Source organism: Falco naumanni, chromosome 8, assembly GCF_017639655.2.
Source record: "Falco naumanni isolate bFalNau1 chromosome 8, bFalNau1.pat, whole genome shotgun sequence".
Taxonomy (NCBI): Eukaryota; Metazoa; Chordata; class Aves; order Falconiformes; family Falconidae; genus Falco; species Falco naumanni.
Window position 1 is genome coordinate 24084658 of NC_054061.1, and position 18482 is coordinate 24103139.

Genomic DNA, 18482 nt, shown 5'->3' on the forward strand with positions numbered 1-18482 from the left:
GTCTGGGTCAGTTTACCTCACAGAAAAACCCAGAGGCCAAACCAGAACCTTCCAGCCGAGTTCAGAGATGGGTGAAAAAGAGGTGCAGCGGAGTGAGGCAATGGCCGCCTCGAAGCCTTCCTGCCCGCCCTGAAGGCCCGGCACCGGGCAGCCTTTCCCAGCACCCCGCCGCTCCCCACCTTTTCTGGGATTTTCCCCATTTTCCGTCGAACGCCACCTGCGGGTGCTGCCCACGGGCTGTCCGCCAGGGCTGCCTCAGCGCCCGCAGCCGCGGGGTGGCGGGAAGCCCCCGGCGGGACGAGGGAGGGCGGGAGAGCGCGTCGCCGCGGGCGGGTCCCGCCGGCGGTGGCGCACGGCGGCCGCCCTCCTCCGCGTGATTTCCAGGAAGGCGGGAGGCGTCGCCCGAGGGGACGCGGGGCCGGGCAGTGTGACAGCGCGGAGGGGTGGGGGGCCGGCCAGCTCCTCCTCCGCCAGCGGCAAAGCGAAAGCGAAAGCTGCGGGGAGGTTTCCCGGTAGGGAGTGCAGGGGCTGCGGCGAGCCCGGCTGCGAGGCGAGGGACGTGTCGCCGTGCGGGGACCCGCGGCTACTGTAAGGTGTGTGAGCCCCGGCCGGCCGCCTGCGCCCGGGGGGGCGCCGCTCCCACCCGCTGGCAGCCGGCGCGGCGGCTCTGGTGGCGCCGGGCTGGTGCGGCCTTTCCCGCGGCCTCGGGGCGGGAGCGGCCTCCCCGCATGGGAGAGCGGGCTGGGGCCGCGCTGTCGCCCGAACCCGGGAGGCGAGGGGCTGCTGCGGCTCCGAGCGCGGCCCTGAGCCCGGCCTGCGGCCTCCCGGAGCGCCGGGACAGCGGGGTGGTGCGGCGGAGGCCGGCCTCGGCTGCCGGCCGGACGCTCGGGAGGGGCCAAGTGAAGGTGCTTCTCAGTTACCCAGCTTTACTCACCTAAATCAGGAATCGGTACCTAAGTCAGGACATTTTGGTTACTTAATGCAAACCAGAAAGCGATTCCTGGCTCCTCAAACCAAAGATGGCCTCACTTTTAAGCCTTGTTGTTGAATGCGATGGGGTTGGTGATGTCAGGTAAAAAACCAAGCTCAGAATTACCAGGTGAGAGCGACAGAAGTGTCCCGCTGGGTCAGGACGAGGGCTGGCTGCTGCTCACAGCTGGACAGCTGTGCGACAGCATTGCCTAAGTGCCTCACCCCTGGCATGCTGCTCTGGCATCCGTGGGCTCCATTTGCTTGGGCACCTGGGTGCCTTGGCATCAGCGGGCCGGGAACAGGCCTAAACCGCTTTTTATCTGCCTCCACAAAATGTGGCAACAGATTCCAGATTTTACATGATCTGCTGTATAGAAGAAGTGCTTTAATTGGTGTGAAGCAGGTTTAAGGGTTATAATCACTGAAGCATAGGGCATATGGGATGCTAAGCATGTGTGTAACAGTACAAAAATAGCATAAAGGTATGTACATAGGTTTCGGAACAGAAAAATTTAAGTTGTGCAATGCAGAATTCCTCACATATGTCTCTGGGTTTTATGCCTAGTAAGGAAGGAAGCTTCAGGTATCCAATATATATCACTTTTGCTTATAAAGTGAGACAACATTTACATTTAAAAATTCTTCTAGCGCAACACAGCTTCTGGTGTACCTTTCTGGTAGTCTATTCTGCTGGAAAAAAAGTGCCAATACATGCAACATTATGATTTTTTTCTTTCCTGTTCCCTCAGGTTTCAATGGATTTAACAAGTCCCCCACTATCTTTAAAAGATAATGGTTTTGTAAGTATTTCCTGATGTACTGCTTGGAAAAAAATATCTGTATTTGACAATAGTATCTCTGAATGAAGGTTTGTGCAAGGACTGTTAGGGCAGTGCTTCTGAAACTTCTTGTCTCACTTTCTTCCATCCTGTAGTACTTTGGACATTCCTTATTCCTGCCTCCTGTTTGCATAGGGAGAGGCCCATTCCAAAGTGTCCATTACAGATTCTGTTAGACTTTTTCTGTCCTACCTCACTTGCTCATCTGTCTCTGTGGAGGTTTCTCAGGGGAATTTCCTTTTTCCTGGTGCCTCCCTTGACTCAGTTCCTGCAGTGCGGCAAGTGGTTTAGATGGGATTTTCCCTGGGATTTCTTGCATTCTCCATGTTATTTTTTTTCCTGCTTTCAGGTTGAAAACTATTGTCTTAGACCATTTTTCAGTAAAAAACAAGGATCCTTTCTTATCAGCTTCCAGCTGCGGCACGTGCATCCTTCTGCTTTCCTGCATTCAGTCCCTTGAGCGAAGGAATTTTTTTTCTGGTTTTAAGTTATACGCAGATGGGGATTTCGCTGTTGCTTAATAGGTGTTTGAAACTGGACAAAGTCATGGAAAAAATTATTTTATATTTTATTGTTTTTAGGAAATACCCAGCATTACCAAGAGAATTGACAAGATTATCTAATTTAGACCTTTTCCATGCCTAAATTTCGTGGTTCACGTTCAAGTTTTATGTAATCTTAAATAAAAGGGAGGGATTGTTTCAATAGGTCTCTTTGGATTCTTTTTTTCTTTTCTGCAGAATATTGCAGCCATAGAAACAAAACAGAACAGAGAAGATTTTCTCTTCTCTTGGGCTTTATCCAATTGTAGTTTTCCCATGCTTGTGAGCTTCTGCAGTGAAGTACTTAAATTCTGAAGTGCTTCTTTTATCAGCTTCCTCCTGCTTGATGTTATCTTTCCCTGAGCCTAGTTTTGAAAATTTTTTTCTGTTTGGCCTGAATACTCTATACATTCTGTTAGAGGAACTGATGAGAAAGCATATAGATAAACATCTGTGGGTTTGATGGGCTTAGTTCCCTGTGGAAGAACATAGAGGCAACTTGTTTTCATTATTTACCAAAATATTAGCCTGTGAGTTAGGCAAATAATGATTACTGACCAGGATCCGTTTCTTACATTCTTGTCCTGTCCAGCCATTAAAATAGTTCAATGATTTGACCTAAGTGCCTGAATGCATTTTTAAAAATTATGTAATATGTGCTATCCTCTGGCATGCAGGTTCTAGGTTCTAGGAAGATAGAACTACAAAATATAATTGATCTCTCAAAACGTTTGACTTACCACAAATCTTGCCTGCATGTTTGGAGAAAAACAGCAAATGGGCAAAATACATAGGACTTTCATTAATGGATATACATTGAAAACTACTATGGCAAAATGCTTCATCCAGCTGCAAAGGGTTTATTTTTGTTTGTTTTGAAGACTCATTTGAATTGTTTTATGTGTCTTAGTTACTGCCTAATAGAGGGAAAAACTAGTGTGTACCTCTTCTTTTTTCTCCAGAATGTGACAACCCCTGACCCATCAAAAGATGAGATGGAAAGACTTAAAGAAGAACTGAAGAAATGGAAGGCAAGTTCTATAAAGCATATAGAATTGTGAAAATTAGCTGAAAGATACTTGGAACGCCTTTAGTCTGTCCTTCTAAAATGAAATAAATTCTCCCCCAGTTATATAACATCGTTGTCTAACTTGTTCTCTATTCTTCAATGCTACCTGCTTCCGTTGATCTCAACGGTAACTATACTTGTAAGTCTAAGAAAAATATTTACCCAAATATTAAAAATAAATAAAGGGCTTACTTAAGGTTTTGTATGTTACCATGGAAGAAAAATTTTGTTTTCTTTTTACTATCCAGGAAAGAGTTGAAAACGCTGAAAAAACAAAAGCTCATCTTCTTTTCTGTAAATTAAGTGCTGATAACGAGTATGATAAAGCAGAGGAGGAGCTGAGAAAGATAAAGGACCTTCAAGAGAAGCAGCATAAGGACATTATTATGCCTAGGGACACTCTTGAGGTATGGAGAAGCCTTACTTACAGCTGTTAGCATTTGAGGAGTTGTGAAGGAGGTGTTCATTAGATAAAATAAGAGTAATACTGCCTTTTCAGTTTAAACAGCTTTACAGGTTTGCAGACTGTATGACCAGCATGTTCTACGCATAGTTTTTCAGTGGCAGATTAAGAACCAGTGCAAGAAAATAAGTCTTATGGCAATGTTGGAAGAGCAAAGGCAAAACTGAGACCTGTTTTGTACAGAGGGTGAAGACTGACAAAACCACTCTTCCAAGATTCTCCACTAACAGATGAGTTACAGCTTTGTGTGATGCATATAAAATCAAATGGCTTCATTCCAGTGCTTTGGCAACTCCTAGCCCATCTTGCAAGATGTTACAGCACCCAGGGGATTAACATTTAAGTGAAAATGAGTTGGGCAAGAGCCAGAACCTGTTTGAAGAGGGCACTTCTTTCTAGAAATAATTGGTTCTAGAACTGACTGGTCATTACCTCAATGTGCCACATGCAGTTGGTACAGTAACAGGCTAAGCTTGCATAGGCTGTCAAAGAGGTGGTTTCAGCAAAGTTTGGTTTGGTCTGTAAATCACTAGTGAGAAATTATGGCTTCAATATTGCCAGCTATTAAGTATAATTAATAGGTTAAGTACATTCAGGTTGGTGTGAGATTTTTCTGAAAGCTGGCTTTGGTTCTGCAACCCTAAGTGTTTGGATTTTATATCCAGAAGAGATCGTTATCATCATCTGGCTTTTGGTTACATTGTCTCCCACTGATGGGAACTGGTCTTGTGATCTTCCCAAATGGGAACATTTGTCTCACATGGTTGATGACTTTAAAGGAGCCATCTGCTAATTGTGGATAGTTGGAGCTGACAAAGTCTGTGGTGTTTTGTTCTCATTCAGTTGTGTTCCCTGACCAGGAAATACTGTTTTTAGTTACATAGGCTTTGTGCCCATTTAGGATCCATTGGTGTGGTAGAAGTATGTAGCAGATAGGAGGCAGAAGAGGTGTTACTCTTCCTTCTTTATACTCCTTCAGCAAGGAAAAAGGAAGAGTGTATCAGAACTGTCCTCACCTGGTAAACTTTTCAGAAAAGGGAAAAACTTTTAGTAAGATCACACATGGTACAGAAAATAAAATGTTTGTGTGTTGACATAGGATCTGACCTTGCATGTGTAAGGAACTGATGTAACTATGGAAAAGCACTGTGCAATTTATGGTACACTGTATGTGCTTGGAAACGCTAATGCCTCTTTTCAAAAACCCTCTTACTGTAATGTACTTTGACTGAAACTGTTCGTGGGTGAGTGAATTTACCTTGCAGATAGTTAAAGCTATGCAAAAAGTGTATCATGCATGGCTGTCATGTAGAATAATTAAACGTTGAAACTGTTTTTAATGTCTAGAGGTTTTGTTGAAATATATTTTTGTCTTTTGTGTGTTTAATTTTGCCTTTAATACTCTGGGCTGTAGGAAGAACTCTGTCTACTAAACCAAGAAAATGCGATGCTTAAGAAAGAAATTGAAAAGCTCAAAGAAGACCTTGCAGAATGTAGTTTGGTGCCTTTGCGGGATGGTCAGGTAAAGTTTGAAACATTTTGTAGTTTGTCTTTTGGAAGGGCACATTTTCATTTTGCCAGTTCTAGACTGTTGGGACCAGTCTTCAGCATTTGAACCTCTACTGATTTCAGTATAAAATATAATCTGAAGTTTTATTTTCTGATTTTACCTGGCAAGATAATGGGAGGTAAGTAAGAATATGGAAATGAATACAAGCATATGAGATCCTTAAAACACGAGAGGAATGAAGACAAGCAGAAAACTTTTAAATGGAAGACACTGGAATAAAAAATCCACATAGCATTAGTAGTTGTCAAGTAATCACATTTTATATTTCTTGGGCAAGAGGATGGCAGAAAAGTAATAAGTCCATCATATGGCAAATGTAGCATTTATTTTAGCTTATATTGAGCTGGACTTGAATATAGTCTCTCTTGTGGTACTCCAAATCAGAAGTAACTCAATTTGCCACCAGATAAATATCAGTGATACTAAATAGATTTAAACTCAGGATCCAGAATGTCTTTTGGTGAAACTGCTGCAAATTCTGAGGTGTTCAGGAATTAGAACTTCTGTTATGGAAATTTCAGCTTTTAAAAACCTGTTTTTATTTTGAATTGGAACAAAACCAGATATTTTGGGGACTTTACAGTAAAATGAAAGCTGATTTGTTGTTGTTGTTGTTGTTTATACAGAGATTGAAACTCTTATAGAAGTGTTACTTTATTTAATGTTAACAATATTACAGTTTAGTTTTAGCTTTCTAAATGACATTTCTAGGTTTAGGAGATGTCAGTTAAGTCTGGCCTCCTAAATTTCCTAGACAGTCATTGGGCTGGGCAAGGCTATTGCAGAAGGAGATTCGGTGTGGACCGGGACCTACACCCAGTGTCTGAATTATCTTTAGGAAGAGTGTCTCTCTTTCCATTGGCACAAGAGGAAATGGAAAGAAAGCAGGCTTACAGATAAGATGCTAGTTGTGAAGATAAGTGGCAGGAATGCTTTAATTACTCTGGTTATTTTATCTTGAGACAAAACAAGATATTTTTCTTCTACACAGGTTTTTATTTTGAAGTAGTTATGTAAAGGGGAAAAAAGAGTTATCTAAAACTCCCTCAAGTCTGTCAAAGCAGCCTTTCTTTTAATGAACAGTTCTAATTTATCCTAGTTACAAAATATGTGGATATTCTTACCTGTTTTACTAAGATGGCAACATACAAAGCTGTTTATTGGCAGACTTCCCATTGCTGTAGAGTAGTGATGCAATTAGGCAAAAATAAATGGCAACACAGTGACTGATGACTTAGCTACCAAAAGTACCTTACTTCTGTAGGTGGAAATCCCTGTGGTCTTCAACTGAAAATTTACTGTGTAAGGTCACGTTTAAGTTCAAAGTTAATTAAAGGGGAAAAAAAAAACCCAATTCACATCTCATTGACAAAAATAGACAAATACAACTAGTCAGTTCATTAGAAATACCTGTTTCACCAGCCATGACTTCAATCTGCTTGACTCTTAAATTTTGAAAAAAAAATAAATATATGCAGCACTTCAAGAAAAGACTATCATTAACTTTTCTGTTCTGCAATATATTACAGAAATATTTTTTTTTCATTCTAAAATACTAGATTAAAAAAAAGGTAGCAGAAATGAAACTGAAGTTTACTCACATGGAAGACATGAAGGATAATTATCAAGATATGAATACTCACTGTGTTTTTCGTGTAACTACAAAAATCCCATTCAGACTGAATCAAAACCAGGCACTGCTTACTTTTGAAGATGAAGAAGGTATGATGCATATTTTAAGTATAAAATTAATGTGTCTGATGTATTTCATTGCCAAAGTGAAAAGATTTATATAAACTTCTTTGGGGAAAAAAAATCAACAACAGCCAAAGAAAGAATACACAGAGAAACTTTCACTATTATGATACCCATCAGTAGAAGAAAATTCTTGCAGGCACTCTGCATGTTTTTGTTGGATTACCAGATTTCTGCTCTCAACTAATGCAAACAATACTTGGTGTTTGAAATTGGGAATATGTTTCTACCTCACAGAGTATTGTCAAGAATGATTCAAAATGTTTTGACAGCAGAATTTGGTTACTTTCTTTACTCTGGGCAGTACCTTATACTGACAGCAGTTTTGTTGGTTAAGCGTACACATCAGATGATGGGTAGATGTGAGACAACAGCGGGATGGTGCAGTCTGTAAGTTGCCTGCTTCCCACTGAGATGCTTGCTCTTTGGACAGCCTGGTGCCTGCCTACAAGAAGCCTGCAGGCAGTCTGGCTGTGCCTGCTCGGTGGGTCACTCCATTCCGCAAGTATATTCCAGATACAGAGCTCGTGTCAGACCCATTTCTTTCAACTAAAGTCTAACATTGCTAATGGGCATTTTCTGCGCCTGGTAGTGATGTGTTTTTCATCCAAGGATATTTTAAATGAAATATGAAATGTCTAATATTAATATTTGATACAATGAGAGCATCTTTTGACAGTATAAAGATTTTGCTATTTTGTACTACCCTAAACATAGTGTAATATTTTACCTGTTGCCTATAACCAGTGAAATTTTATGGAAATAGACATGCCTGAAGACATGTATAGTGGGATGTGGTTGCTTGTTATTTGTTTCTCCTTTATTGTTGCAAAGGGAGATTTTACTTAAGAGACTGGGGAATAATTTTGGTTTTGTAATGATTAAACAAGGCTTTTTATGTCTGAAAACTTGTGATTTTCCTTAGTTGCCCAGCGACTAATAAAAATGGGTAAGCATTCTGTGAACATGGACAACAAAATAACAGATGTGAGAGTGAAGCCTTTTACACTTGAAATGGGAATCAAATTTGAGGTAATCAATTGAAATATGAAACTATAAAGATATGAACTTGCAGTATTTAAAAAGCTTTAGGTTCAGGTTTTTGGGTGTTTTCAGTCACAAAGTGCACAAAAATTTTATTTCTTAGCTCCATGTCGCTGTTTCTGGAAAGAAGATTAATGTTTCAGAAGTACCTGAGCTATCCATTCCTGAAGACTGGATGAGAGACAAACTAGAGTTGAATTTCTACAAATCTGAACAGGGAGGAGGAGGGGAAATAGAAAATGTCGACTATGACAAGCAGTCTAGAACAGCTGTTATTACGTTCCTCAGACCTGGAGGTATAGTATGTAATTTTTTTAGCTAGATGTACAGGCCTTACTGTCCATTCTGTGTTCCATTCCATATTACATTCTATGTTAACTTAACCACCACATGTAGCAAATTCTTCCCATGGAGAGTTAAGTACGTAAGGAAAAGATGTGGGCTCACCCACACATCTATACATAAAGCAGTATTTCATCATATTCCTTTTTGATTAGACAAGACCTAATATGCTCTTTGCGACCTTTATTTCGTTCTTAACTTTGTCAAAAATCTATTTTTCTTTGCATTGCTAGACATTTATATTGCAAAAAGAAAATTAGGAAAATGTGTTTGATTTTAGTTTCATGACAATGAAGTTAGACAGGCATTCAGATTGCCCAACTGTATGAAATTCTATGAAGATCAGTGGAGCCACATCCATTTAGAGCAGCTGCTTTAGATTTATTTTGGAAATTTTTGTGGGTATTTAATGATTTTGGAATTTTTTTTGGAAATGCCAAATAAACTTTTTTAAAAATGCATATGAAGAATCTACAAGTGTGCTATCATATATTATCATATTTCTAAATCCATATAAGAAAGATGAGTCTGTTCTTTGATACACTTACAAAATACATTTTTGATTATATTACTCTTACTCCTCTTTTTCTCATTCTCTGTTACAGCAACTAATGGCTTTGTGAGATGTACCAAACATCCTTTCTTTGTAAATGGAAGGTGCTATAGGGTTTCTGTTTCCCCAAACACTGATGTACACTTGGAAAAGTTTCAGGTAAAAAAATCTAGTTCAGACTAACGCCTAAATAAAACCGATCCGTGGGAAATACGAGATACGGGCAGAATTTTTGGTTCTGAGGACTGCAGAAGCTTTTGTGACATGCACTTGGTGAAACTTAATAGCAAGTGTGAGTCTGCAACATGCTGCTCTGCTGATAATCTTGTTTTGCAATGTGAAAGCTGTAATTTATTTTAAAAGGGTGTGCGTGTCTTTCCTTGATCAAATTATATCATTACTTTACCATAACGTCTGTGCTAGACAGGAGGCAGATACTGAATTGTTTGTGAAGTAGGTTAATAGTAGACGCAACAGTGTTTTTCCAAGTCACAAAGCACTGTCATACTCACCCCTAACAAAAGGCCTTGTTGATATTCTCAGCAGAGACCCTTGTTCTGTGAAACATTTGCTCATTCATTTTTTTCATTCACTCATTCAATGCAAATAATAATTTCTTTTCCTGTAAAACCAGTCTGCTTGCTCATCGTATTCTCACTGAAATTGTCTTCTACTTTGTATGAATAGACTGTAATCAAGTCAATATTGTATATATAATCAGGCCTTTATAATTAAAGCATTGACTAGAGTGTGTGTGTTTATGAGACACAGCAGCATCTCTGCAGGTGTATATCATGTATTGGCATGGACTTTTATGGAACGATGCTGTCTGGAGTCATCAGAGATCCCAAAATTCAGTGTCTGTGCACATTAAGAAGCGTAGGACACAGCAGTTAAGGAGGCTCGGTGCATTGCCAATTGAACTCGGTAGTGTATGACAGGGTTCAGAACTGCTGCTGTTTTCAGTGACACAAATATACCACGCTGTCCAAAGTCTTAAAACGTAATAAAAAATCCTAGCCATATCTGATCAAGGGTACTTTTGTTTCCAATAACTGCCAGTTCCTTTAGATGTACATGCAAGAGCAGATGTGCAATACACATTTGGTTTTCTTTCCTCAATAGGTCTATTGTGGGATTTCTAAGAAGACCATTCTGTTGAAAGGAATTCAAGAGACGGAAGAGGATGAGGAAAGCGTACAGGACATGATTGAAATTCATTTTCAGAAGCCTAGTAATAGTGGTGGGGAAATAGATAAAATCAAGTATGTATCGAAAGGAGTAACATGGGTTTGTTTTGAGGAGGATACTTAGAATGCCATGTAGGAAATTGTAGACTGAACTCATGAAGATCTGCGTTTTCACTTCATCAGAGGCATTGAAATTTACATGGACGTTGTGCTTTAACATTCTGAAATTTACACTTGGAAAAAGAGGAGCTACCTGTCTTTTTGATTGGTGTAACAGCACAGACTTTGCATAGAAATTCAGTAAAACTCACTGCTTTGTGTTCCAGAGGTTCCTGATGAAAGCCATAGAAAATGCCTTTGCCAGCACTTGAAACTTAATCCAGGATTGCTTTCTGTAAATTACTGGGTTTTCTTTCTTGCAAAGTTTAGATAGGTTGCGTATTCCCAAGCCGGATAAATCTATTCCTTCTTGCATTTTGGTTACAAAAGCCATATGTAATCCTGATCAAAAGCCTCTTCACTGACTTGCTGTTTTAAAGTGCCATAGCTGCAAAAGGTAGCTCTGACAGAACTCCAGTCCTGCTGAGCCTGCTGTGTGCCACCACAACTTGCATACCTGAAAGCAGTTATTGTGTAGTTTCATAAAATCCGCCTTATCAAATTAGTGATAAAATTAGAATAGAAAAAGGGAGAGTACAAAACCATCACAGATTTACTCAAGGAATTGTACCTATTAAGAAATGCCATGGCAGTAATACTGCTTTTAGCTGTCGAAATACTGTTACTTCTCTTCAGATCTGATGCGAATTCTGCTGAGTTTCTGGCAAGTTAATAGTGTGGTTAATTGTTTGATTTTTATATTTGTTTCTACAATTAGATTTTTCATCACTTTTGTTCATGATTTTACTTCCTTTAAAATATTACAGTTAAGAATTGAGATGATTGTTTAAAGCAATTGTAACAGTGCTGGGGAAACAGTCCGATGGCGAATGCTGTGTTTGAGGCATCTGTTTCAGTGTGTGTGACTGGGCAGGCTCCTGGCTCTGGGAGGGTATGGGGAGAAGAATCAGCTGGAAAAAGGTGTATTGAGTTCAGGGCAAATTAATTTTTCAGCATGTAAACTCCCCCTTTTGCTTACAGTTCTCATTCCAAGAGAACTTTGAAATAAAATGGAAGTGCAAAGTCAGAGGAGGATTTCTTTTCTGAGGAGGAATGTTCTTCCTTTTCTGCTGTCGTCCTTGTTATTTGCTCCCCTTGGGGGCTGAAATGGTTTGGCAACTCTACCTTAATTTCAAAGCAGCATGGGTCTAACATTGAAAATAACTTATTTTCATAGTATTTGACATCTTAGTATGCAGGAAAAGGACAGTGCACCAAACCAGTGCAAGAAGAGCACGACAAATACACCTCCGGTATTACTATTCTAGGAAACTGTTAGTGGGCAAATAGATACAGTTGAATATGGGAAACCAAAAGGCTGCTAGCACTGCAGTTGATTTTTAATTTGCTGCTGACTGAGGTACGTGTGACTGTAGCACCTCTTGCTGTTTAGTGCATGCAAAGGCATGGATTGATTACCTGCCAGTATGGAATAAATTAAAAAAAAATAGTGCTGGAGTATTTATGGAGTTTGTGTACTTTTGCATGGAACGATCTTTAAGATTGATGTTGGTAAGATCAGATGCCTTAAAAATAAAGGCTGGAAAAACCTGATGAAGGTAATAAACACTTTGGATTTTATCTGTACCTCACTAACAAATGTTGAGAAGTAAATCCTTAGAAAAAAAGTTTTACATTTTCATAAGGTATCACGGTGCATGGGAGTAGTGAGAAGCTATAGGTTTTAAATCAAGTCTTTAAATCTATAGGTTTCAAATTGAGCTATAGGTTTTTAATTGAGCTATAGGTTTTTAATTGAACTATAGGTTTAAAATCAAGATGAGATGTTAAGAGACGTTGTAAAACAATCAGTGTTTGCAAATATCTCTGTTTCCTCTCTGATGATGATGGTGTTTCGATGTTAGAGCAGCAGTGGTGCCATATGAAGGCTGGAGAACAGTCTGAGGGATGAAAAGCATGCGGCAGGGCCTGGGTGCCCTTTCTGTACATGCTCGTACCCTTTGCCCGCCCTTCCCTGCCCCTGGAGGTTGGACGAGGCGCCGTGCCCCTCCGCACCCGCACCAACACCGGGTATTTCCACGGCTGCAGCTCCCACCGGGAGCCGAACCCGGGGGGCAGCGGGCGGGCACCCCTCCGCTGCGGGGAGGGGCGGGACAGCGCCCGGGGGCTTCCCGCCTCCCGACGAGCCCCCGCGGCGGGGCGGCGCGGCGCGGAGCAGTCGTGTACCCCCGGCTCCGCCGTTTCGCTTTCAGTTTCAGCGGGGTCGGCCGGGCCCGCGGCGGAGGCGCCGCACAGGGCCGAGGCGGCAGCGGAGCGACGGCTATGGCAAGTGTCTGCGCGGGCGGGCCGGGCCGGGCCGGGCCGTGAGGGGATCGCCGGCCGCCCCTCTGCGGCCCTGGCGGCGGGAAGGCCCAGCCTTCCTCCCGCTGCGGGCGGGCCCGGGGGCAGCCCCCGCACAGCGGCGGGGGTAAGGGCCAGCGAGGGGCGCGGGGCGGCGGGATGGGGGCGCGGGAGGCGCGGCGCCCCTCACGGCAGAGGGGAGCCCTCGGCGCACGGCCCGCGCCCCCCGCCCTCCAGAGCTCTGCTTTCCCTCGCACGGCTCTTCAAAATTCCGTTTCTTACTAAGGGTGAGGACCGGTGAGGCCTGTGGGTAAGTCTCCATATCGGATCGCTTTGTGGGCGGCCATCCGTGTAGCGGTTTTACCGAAAAAGCGCCGAAGGGGTGCCCTGACGGGTACCGGTGCCCAGCACAGCGCAGCTCCTCGCCTTCCCGCCGAAGGCAGCCGTGACTCGCAAGTGATTCAGCACAAACGAACTGTGTGTTCACAGGGTGTTTTTCTTTCTTTTTTTTTTTTTTTTCTTTTTTTCTAACCCCAGTAGTAGGCATGAGAGTTGCTCCAAAATACCAGCTGGCAAGGTGTGAGATGCTGTCTGGCAGTTGAGTGCCTCTGCTCGTGCGCGGGCTGCGCAAAGTGTGAGAAAATCCTGCGTATAGCTCCGTCAATCTCAGAAGCACCCTGTTTATATTCTCTTCATGTTGTCTCATTAGTGCAGAAACTTGCTTTCACATGAACGTTACCACCGAAATAATTGCCCGATACAATTAAAGCTCCTGGCTCTTTAAATTTGATGGGTGATAAAGGCCTCATGTCTTTATGAATTAAAAGCTCGCTTGGGTGCAGTGTCTCATTGAATGTGGCTCCTCACGCCCTTCAGAAACACTGCTATGGTGGTCCACGAGGCTTTCGATGCACGTCAACGAAGCATTCGCCCCCAGCAGCGTATTCTGCAGACTTTATAACTGCTGTGCTGGCCCTAATGTATTATGCAGCCCAGGTCCCAAAGAAACTTTGTAAGGGATGTCTGAAGAATTTAGATGGAGCGACTGACCTCAAGTACAGCCACTGAAGTTACTGCCCATTCCCATGAACGCTGCCACGCAGACATACTAAATTATTTACTTTCTTCCAAAAAGTCAATGGGCTGTTACAAAATGTACTTGGTGGTCCACCCTTTACAGTAATTCTGCTGTGATATTCCCAGTGAAATATTACTGTTTATGTCTGTGTAATGAGAATGGAAAGAAAACATAATTTTCTTAACAGGACATGGATGCAAATCCTATTTAGGATGGGTTTTGTGGTTTGCAGCATTGGGAGGTTTTGCTCTGATGAAAATCATGTGTGTAGTTAGTTGTTTTACGCACTGCGAGTCTCAGATGACTGGGATTATGTTCTTTCAGTTTAACAAGGTTATCCATTTAGTAAGTGGAGAGAGATGAATCGAGCACACCCCCTAGATCCCAGCTCTCATGAATTTAATAAGTAAGGACAGTCTGAATCTCACCCTTCCACTCTGAAAAGACAGTCCTTACTGAACAGTACAAGCAATTAAAATTTTCATTCTCTTCAAATTTAGAATATTGGTGTGAGAGGAAACAAACTTCTCAGCGTGACACTGGACCTTTCATTTGAGAAACTGTTAAATTCAGTTCTTAATTTTACTGGTGTAGGAAAAGAGGATACAGAGGAGGTGTAAATTGCACTTCAGAGTCAGGCGGGGTTTTTTACTGCGCAGTCATTAAAGGTGCCTGAGTGAGTCTGGCATTCACTGGAGTCTGATTAACCGGTCTTCTTAATTACCTACTAAACATGCATGTTGTCTGTGCAAAAGGAAGGGGAGTCGCTTCAGCGATGGAGGTGAATCTGGGTAACCTCTAAGGGAGGTCACTGGTACTCCTTGTGTTTACAGCATGCCATGTTTCTGTGTGCAGGCGACAGGACAAGCTGCTAAATCGGCAAGGACAGTTGTCATCACTGGTGTTCCAGATGGCCTTCTGCACAATGATGTCATGACTGACATACTGATAATTCATTTCCAAATGTCAAAGAATAACGGTGGAGATGTGGAAGAAGTTATGTATCCAACAAAGAAAAAAGGAGTTGCATATGTAACTTTTGAAGATCAAGAAGGTATTTAGATTAATGTACTGTAGTAAATACAGCTGTCCCCCAAAGAATTAGCCCTAGAATGTTAACCCTAAACCAGATGATTTTAAATTGTTTACTGGTACTAGGGTTCTGTAGAACTGGGAGGCTAACACCTCTGTGTTAGTCAAAGTTTTAGGATGTTATTTTTGTTCATTGGAGTCTTGAGTCTACACAGGCTTCATGCAAAGCATTGTTATGTTTGTTTTGAGGAATAAATTTATACCATGCATAACAGATACGACTTTTATAGTTGTGCTTTTGAGAATAAATCTCTGCCAATTAACATTCTAAGATGACAGGCTTCTGTCTCTGAACAGTTTTGGCTAATACATAAAATATTAAGCAACCATATGGAATTGTCTGCATGTATGTATGGAAAATTGCAAGGGAAAGCATCAAGAGAAAAACACCCATGAAGTGTTCTGCCGTCAGACTTGCAATGACGCATTATTTTACTGCTCAACAAGTGAAGCTGGTTTTCTCTTTAGTTGTAGAGAGTGTTCTAAAGAAGGATGAACATCGACTAGAAGACAAGAGACTGTCCAGATACTATCCGCTGAAAGTAACCCGTTACTGTGAAAATGTAAGCTTATTTTTAATTTATCTAGTTGTACTTTGATTGCTATGTTAACCATTACATAACTTCTCTAATTCAAAATTCTAGGTCTTCAGCTCTGTCACATCTGTCCTCAATATGTCTGTTTTCAAAGATCAATTTGTTTTAGAAGATCTGATACAAGAAATTAAAAAGAAGAGCACAGCTTTGCACTTTGGTCCTTTGCAATCCAACGGGCATATTTCTGTTCAAGGGTCATTTCCAGCAATCAAATTGCTCAGAGACTTTCTCTTACTAAAAGCAAAATCCCTTTCAGAGAAGAACAAAAGAGAAGAAAGTCAGTCCTGTCAGAGGCGAGGGAGGAGGCTACAGCAACACAGACTTACCATGGAGATGAGTAATTTCGTTCGTGATGCGGAGGGGGAAAAACAAATGGTTGTTCTTGACACAGATATATTTCACTACATGAAGTACTGTTTCCCCAGGACATTCCTAGTAAATGATGATGTTGTAATTTCTGACATCACTGATGGTGATATAACTACAGTATATATTGAGAATGCTGGAAGTAGGTCTGATGTGAGACAGGTATTAAAAGTCAAAGAGAAAATTGAAAATAAGTTTATAAAACTCCATAACTTTTTACGTAAAGAAAGGATCTACTTTGAGGAGCACACCAGAAATGAAAAGCAGAGATGTAAATGGGCATGTGAAAGTCTAAAACCCCATTACCCTTATGTTTTGGTCATTCCTTATGATACTCACATTGATATTATAGGAAATGCTGCTGAGATTTTTGCATTTACAAAGGAAGTGAGCAAGAAGATTCAGAGCCTGTTTCAAACCAGGTAGAAACTTAAGTGTTGATGTTGATTACACAGTGTGCTTCTCACACGGACTGTCCTGGTGCAACCTGTGCACCTCCATGTCACTGCAGATCTCCTGTGTTTCTCCCACTCACAGGCTGGGTAAGTTTGCACATAAGATCTCTATCTCTCCTGAGCTTCGAGACCAAAGAAGTTAGGCTTTTTCTGCCCAGATACAGCCACCTTTTTTCCTTTCATTAACTGCGTTCTGGGCACATGCACACTCATTCTGTCTTGTTGTCAGGGAGCATATGACAACAGAATTTTTGAAGAGTTCTCAATTAGCATAAGAACTCAGACTGACAAAGCTGGGTGAGCCAACGTGATAGGAAATGCTGCATGGAGGCTGACTTATGTTTCTTTGTGCAAAGAGATGACCACTGGAAACAGGAATGGTGTCCTTTTTCTGTTGCCTTTATCTGCAGAAGGAAGTTCTCATCATTGAGATGCACAAAGAAGATCAGCCTTTGGCACCTGAGGGGATTAAATGCTTATTAAATTTGCAGGCTTGTCATGTCGTGATAGAGACCTGAGAAGGTGGCATTGGAACTTCTTCACAGTAGAAAATAAGTGAGTTTGTTTTCATAGGAGCAATAACTTTTTTTTTTTCCCCAGCTGTAACAGCATCAGCAGCATCCCTTGACAGCATGTTTTTTAGGCAGGAAGTTTTCATGTGGAAATCTTGGGGTATTTAGACTTTTGAATCAGTTTTTTGATTATGCAAATCCGATTCTATATCCATTACAGGGTCCGAATACCTATCCTAATTTAGGTGTTTTAGAAAATGGATTTAGAAAATAACATCTGTTTTGTGATAACAGTGTGTTCAGAATACTGTCTCAAAACATACAGTGGACCAGCTTTTTTGTTGTATGTGCTGGAAAAAATTTAAGTTTTTATGTCATTAAAGAAACTAGTTATACAAACTATTGCGTCCATGTTCTATTAACCACCCCCCAGACTTCTGGTTGGAGGCCCAAATTAATTCCTGAACAAGGCTTTAGGCATTTTCTTGTCATGACTGATTATCCATTGCAGTTATGCCAATGAAAGATAAAGTTGTTAAAACCGTGCCAATGCTGTGTATTAAAATATGCAGTTGAAGTGGGAAGATGATGAGCTTAAGTACTTTGCTGAATTGGAAGGGGAGGAGCAGTATTTAAAGGCTTAATCTCTTTCAAGTTCTGCTGGAATCCATAGGTTCACCGAAGGGGTCAGAGATGGGGTGGAAGATGGATGCCCAGAGGCAGGCCCTGGAAGAGCCCCTCTTCCGTACCCTGTGGAGCGCAGACAGCTCTCTAGTGCCGGGCTGGTGGTTTCGGCTGCTCCTCATAGAGCTTAAGCAAAGATGGGAAGTTTTTCAACCCTGTAAAAGAGAAAATCCTGTATAAAGGATTATCCTTTAATGAAATTAGTGAGCTTTTCTAGTGTCTTGATTGGTCTTCCCTTTTCTGAAAAGCCTGGGTTTTCTGATTCGTAACAGTATTATTTCCTGTTCACTTCAATAAATGTTTAGGGCTAGACTGGTAAGCGACTGGCATTGAATCCTGACAGTTTGAATCCTGACTGGTTACTACTGGCTGGGTGTCGCTTTTTGAGTCAGGTTTGACAACAGAACAGCTTGCAGCACCAGTACAGGTGTCATTCAGGTCTGGCTGGTAAGCAGGTCATTTTTACTGGACGGTTTTCAGTCAATAACTTAAAATCTTGAAAACATCACATTTGAATAAGATTTTATTGTTGAATCCTGGTTCAGTCATGACAGCCTCTCTTCAGATTTACTCCTCAAACACCCCTTTGCCACAGCGGCCTTGGCAGTGCCCGGCTGCTGAGCGTGGGGCCTTTCTCACCCGCTAGCCAGCATTGTCTCATTGTTTCCCCAGCGCTCTCCCATCTGCTGTCTCTGGTCTCATACTGAGGATGTCATTTCTTTAGACAAAAAGAGCTTTGCCATGGTTGTTTTGTTTATGGAGTGCCTAATAAATGGGGGTCTGGGTCCAGGGTGGATTAGTACATAGTAGCTATTGTTATGCTCCAGGCTTTCCAGGGCTACCTTTTCATGTCAGATTTGCATCGGCATCAGCCAGAAACACCCCACCTTTGTCACCTTC

The 18482-nt window shown here is 41.8% G+C and overlaps 2 protein-coding genes across 2 annotated transcripts; both read left to right on the plus strand.

Annotated features, from left to right (window-relative positions):
- The first annotated feature begins 423 nt into the window (after positions 1–423).
- NMI (N-myc and STAT interactor) lies at positions 424–11232 on the plus strand. Its single transcript, XM_040603434.1, has 10 exons — positions 424–593; positions 1722–1772; positions 3316–3384; positions 3671–3829; positions 5300–5407; positions 7015–7177; positions 8136–8242; positions 8358–8550; positions 9202–9308; positions 10275–11232. The coding sequence occupies exons 2-10, from the start codon at positions 1728–1730 to the stop codon at positions 10461–10463; spliced, it is 1140 nt and encodes a 379-aa protein (XP_040459368.1). The 5' UTR covers positions 424–593; positions 1722–1727; the 3' UTR covers positions 10464–11232.
- Positions 11233–12243: 1011 nt separating this feature from the next.
- On the plus strand, positions 12244–17297 carry RBM43 (RNA binding motif protein 43). Its single transcript, XM_040603433.1, has 4 exons — positions 12244–12784; positions 14733–14931; positions 15438–15532; positions 15614–17297. Exons 1-4 carry the CDS (start codon positions 12407–12409, stop codon positions 16355–16357), a joined length of 1416 nt encoding a protein of 471 aa, XP_040459367.1. The 5' UTR covers positions 12244–12406; the 3' UTR covers positions 16358–17297.
- Positions 17298–18482: the final 1185 nt, after the last annotated feature.

Excerpts from the sequence above, each read along its gene's own strand:
- NMI (XM_040603434.1), top strand. The coding sequence starts at position 1,728 with ATGGATTTAACAAGTCCCCCACTATCTTTAAAAGATAATGGTTTT. Across the intron at positions 1,773-3,315 it reads CTTTAAAAGATAATGGTTTT|AATGTGACAACCCCTGACCC; the intron begins GTAAGTATTTCC and ends TTTTTTCTCCAG. Across the intron at positions 7,178-8,135 it reads TACTTTTGAAGATGAAGAAG|TTGCCCAGCGACTAATAAAA; the intron begins GTATGATGCATA and ends GATTTTCCTTAG.
- RBM43 (XM_040603433.1), top strand. The coding sequence starts at position 12,407 with ATGAAAAGCATGCGGCAGGGCCTGGGTGCCCTTTCTGTACATGCTCGT. Across the intron at positions 12,785-14,732 it reads GCAGCGGAGCGACGGCTATG|GCGACAGGACAAGCTGCTAA; the intron begins GCAAGTGTCTGC and ends TTCTGTGTGCAG. Across the intron at positions 15,533-15,613 it reads TAACCCGTTACTGTGAAAAT|GTCTTCAGCTCTGTCACATC; the intron begins GTAAGCTTATTT and ends TCAAAATTCTAG.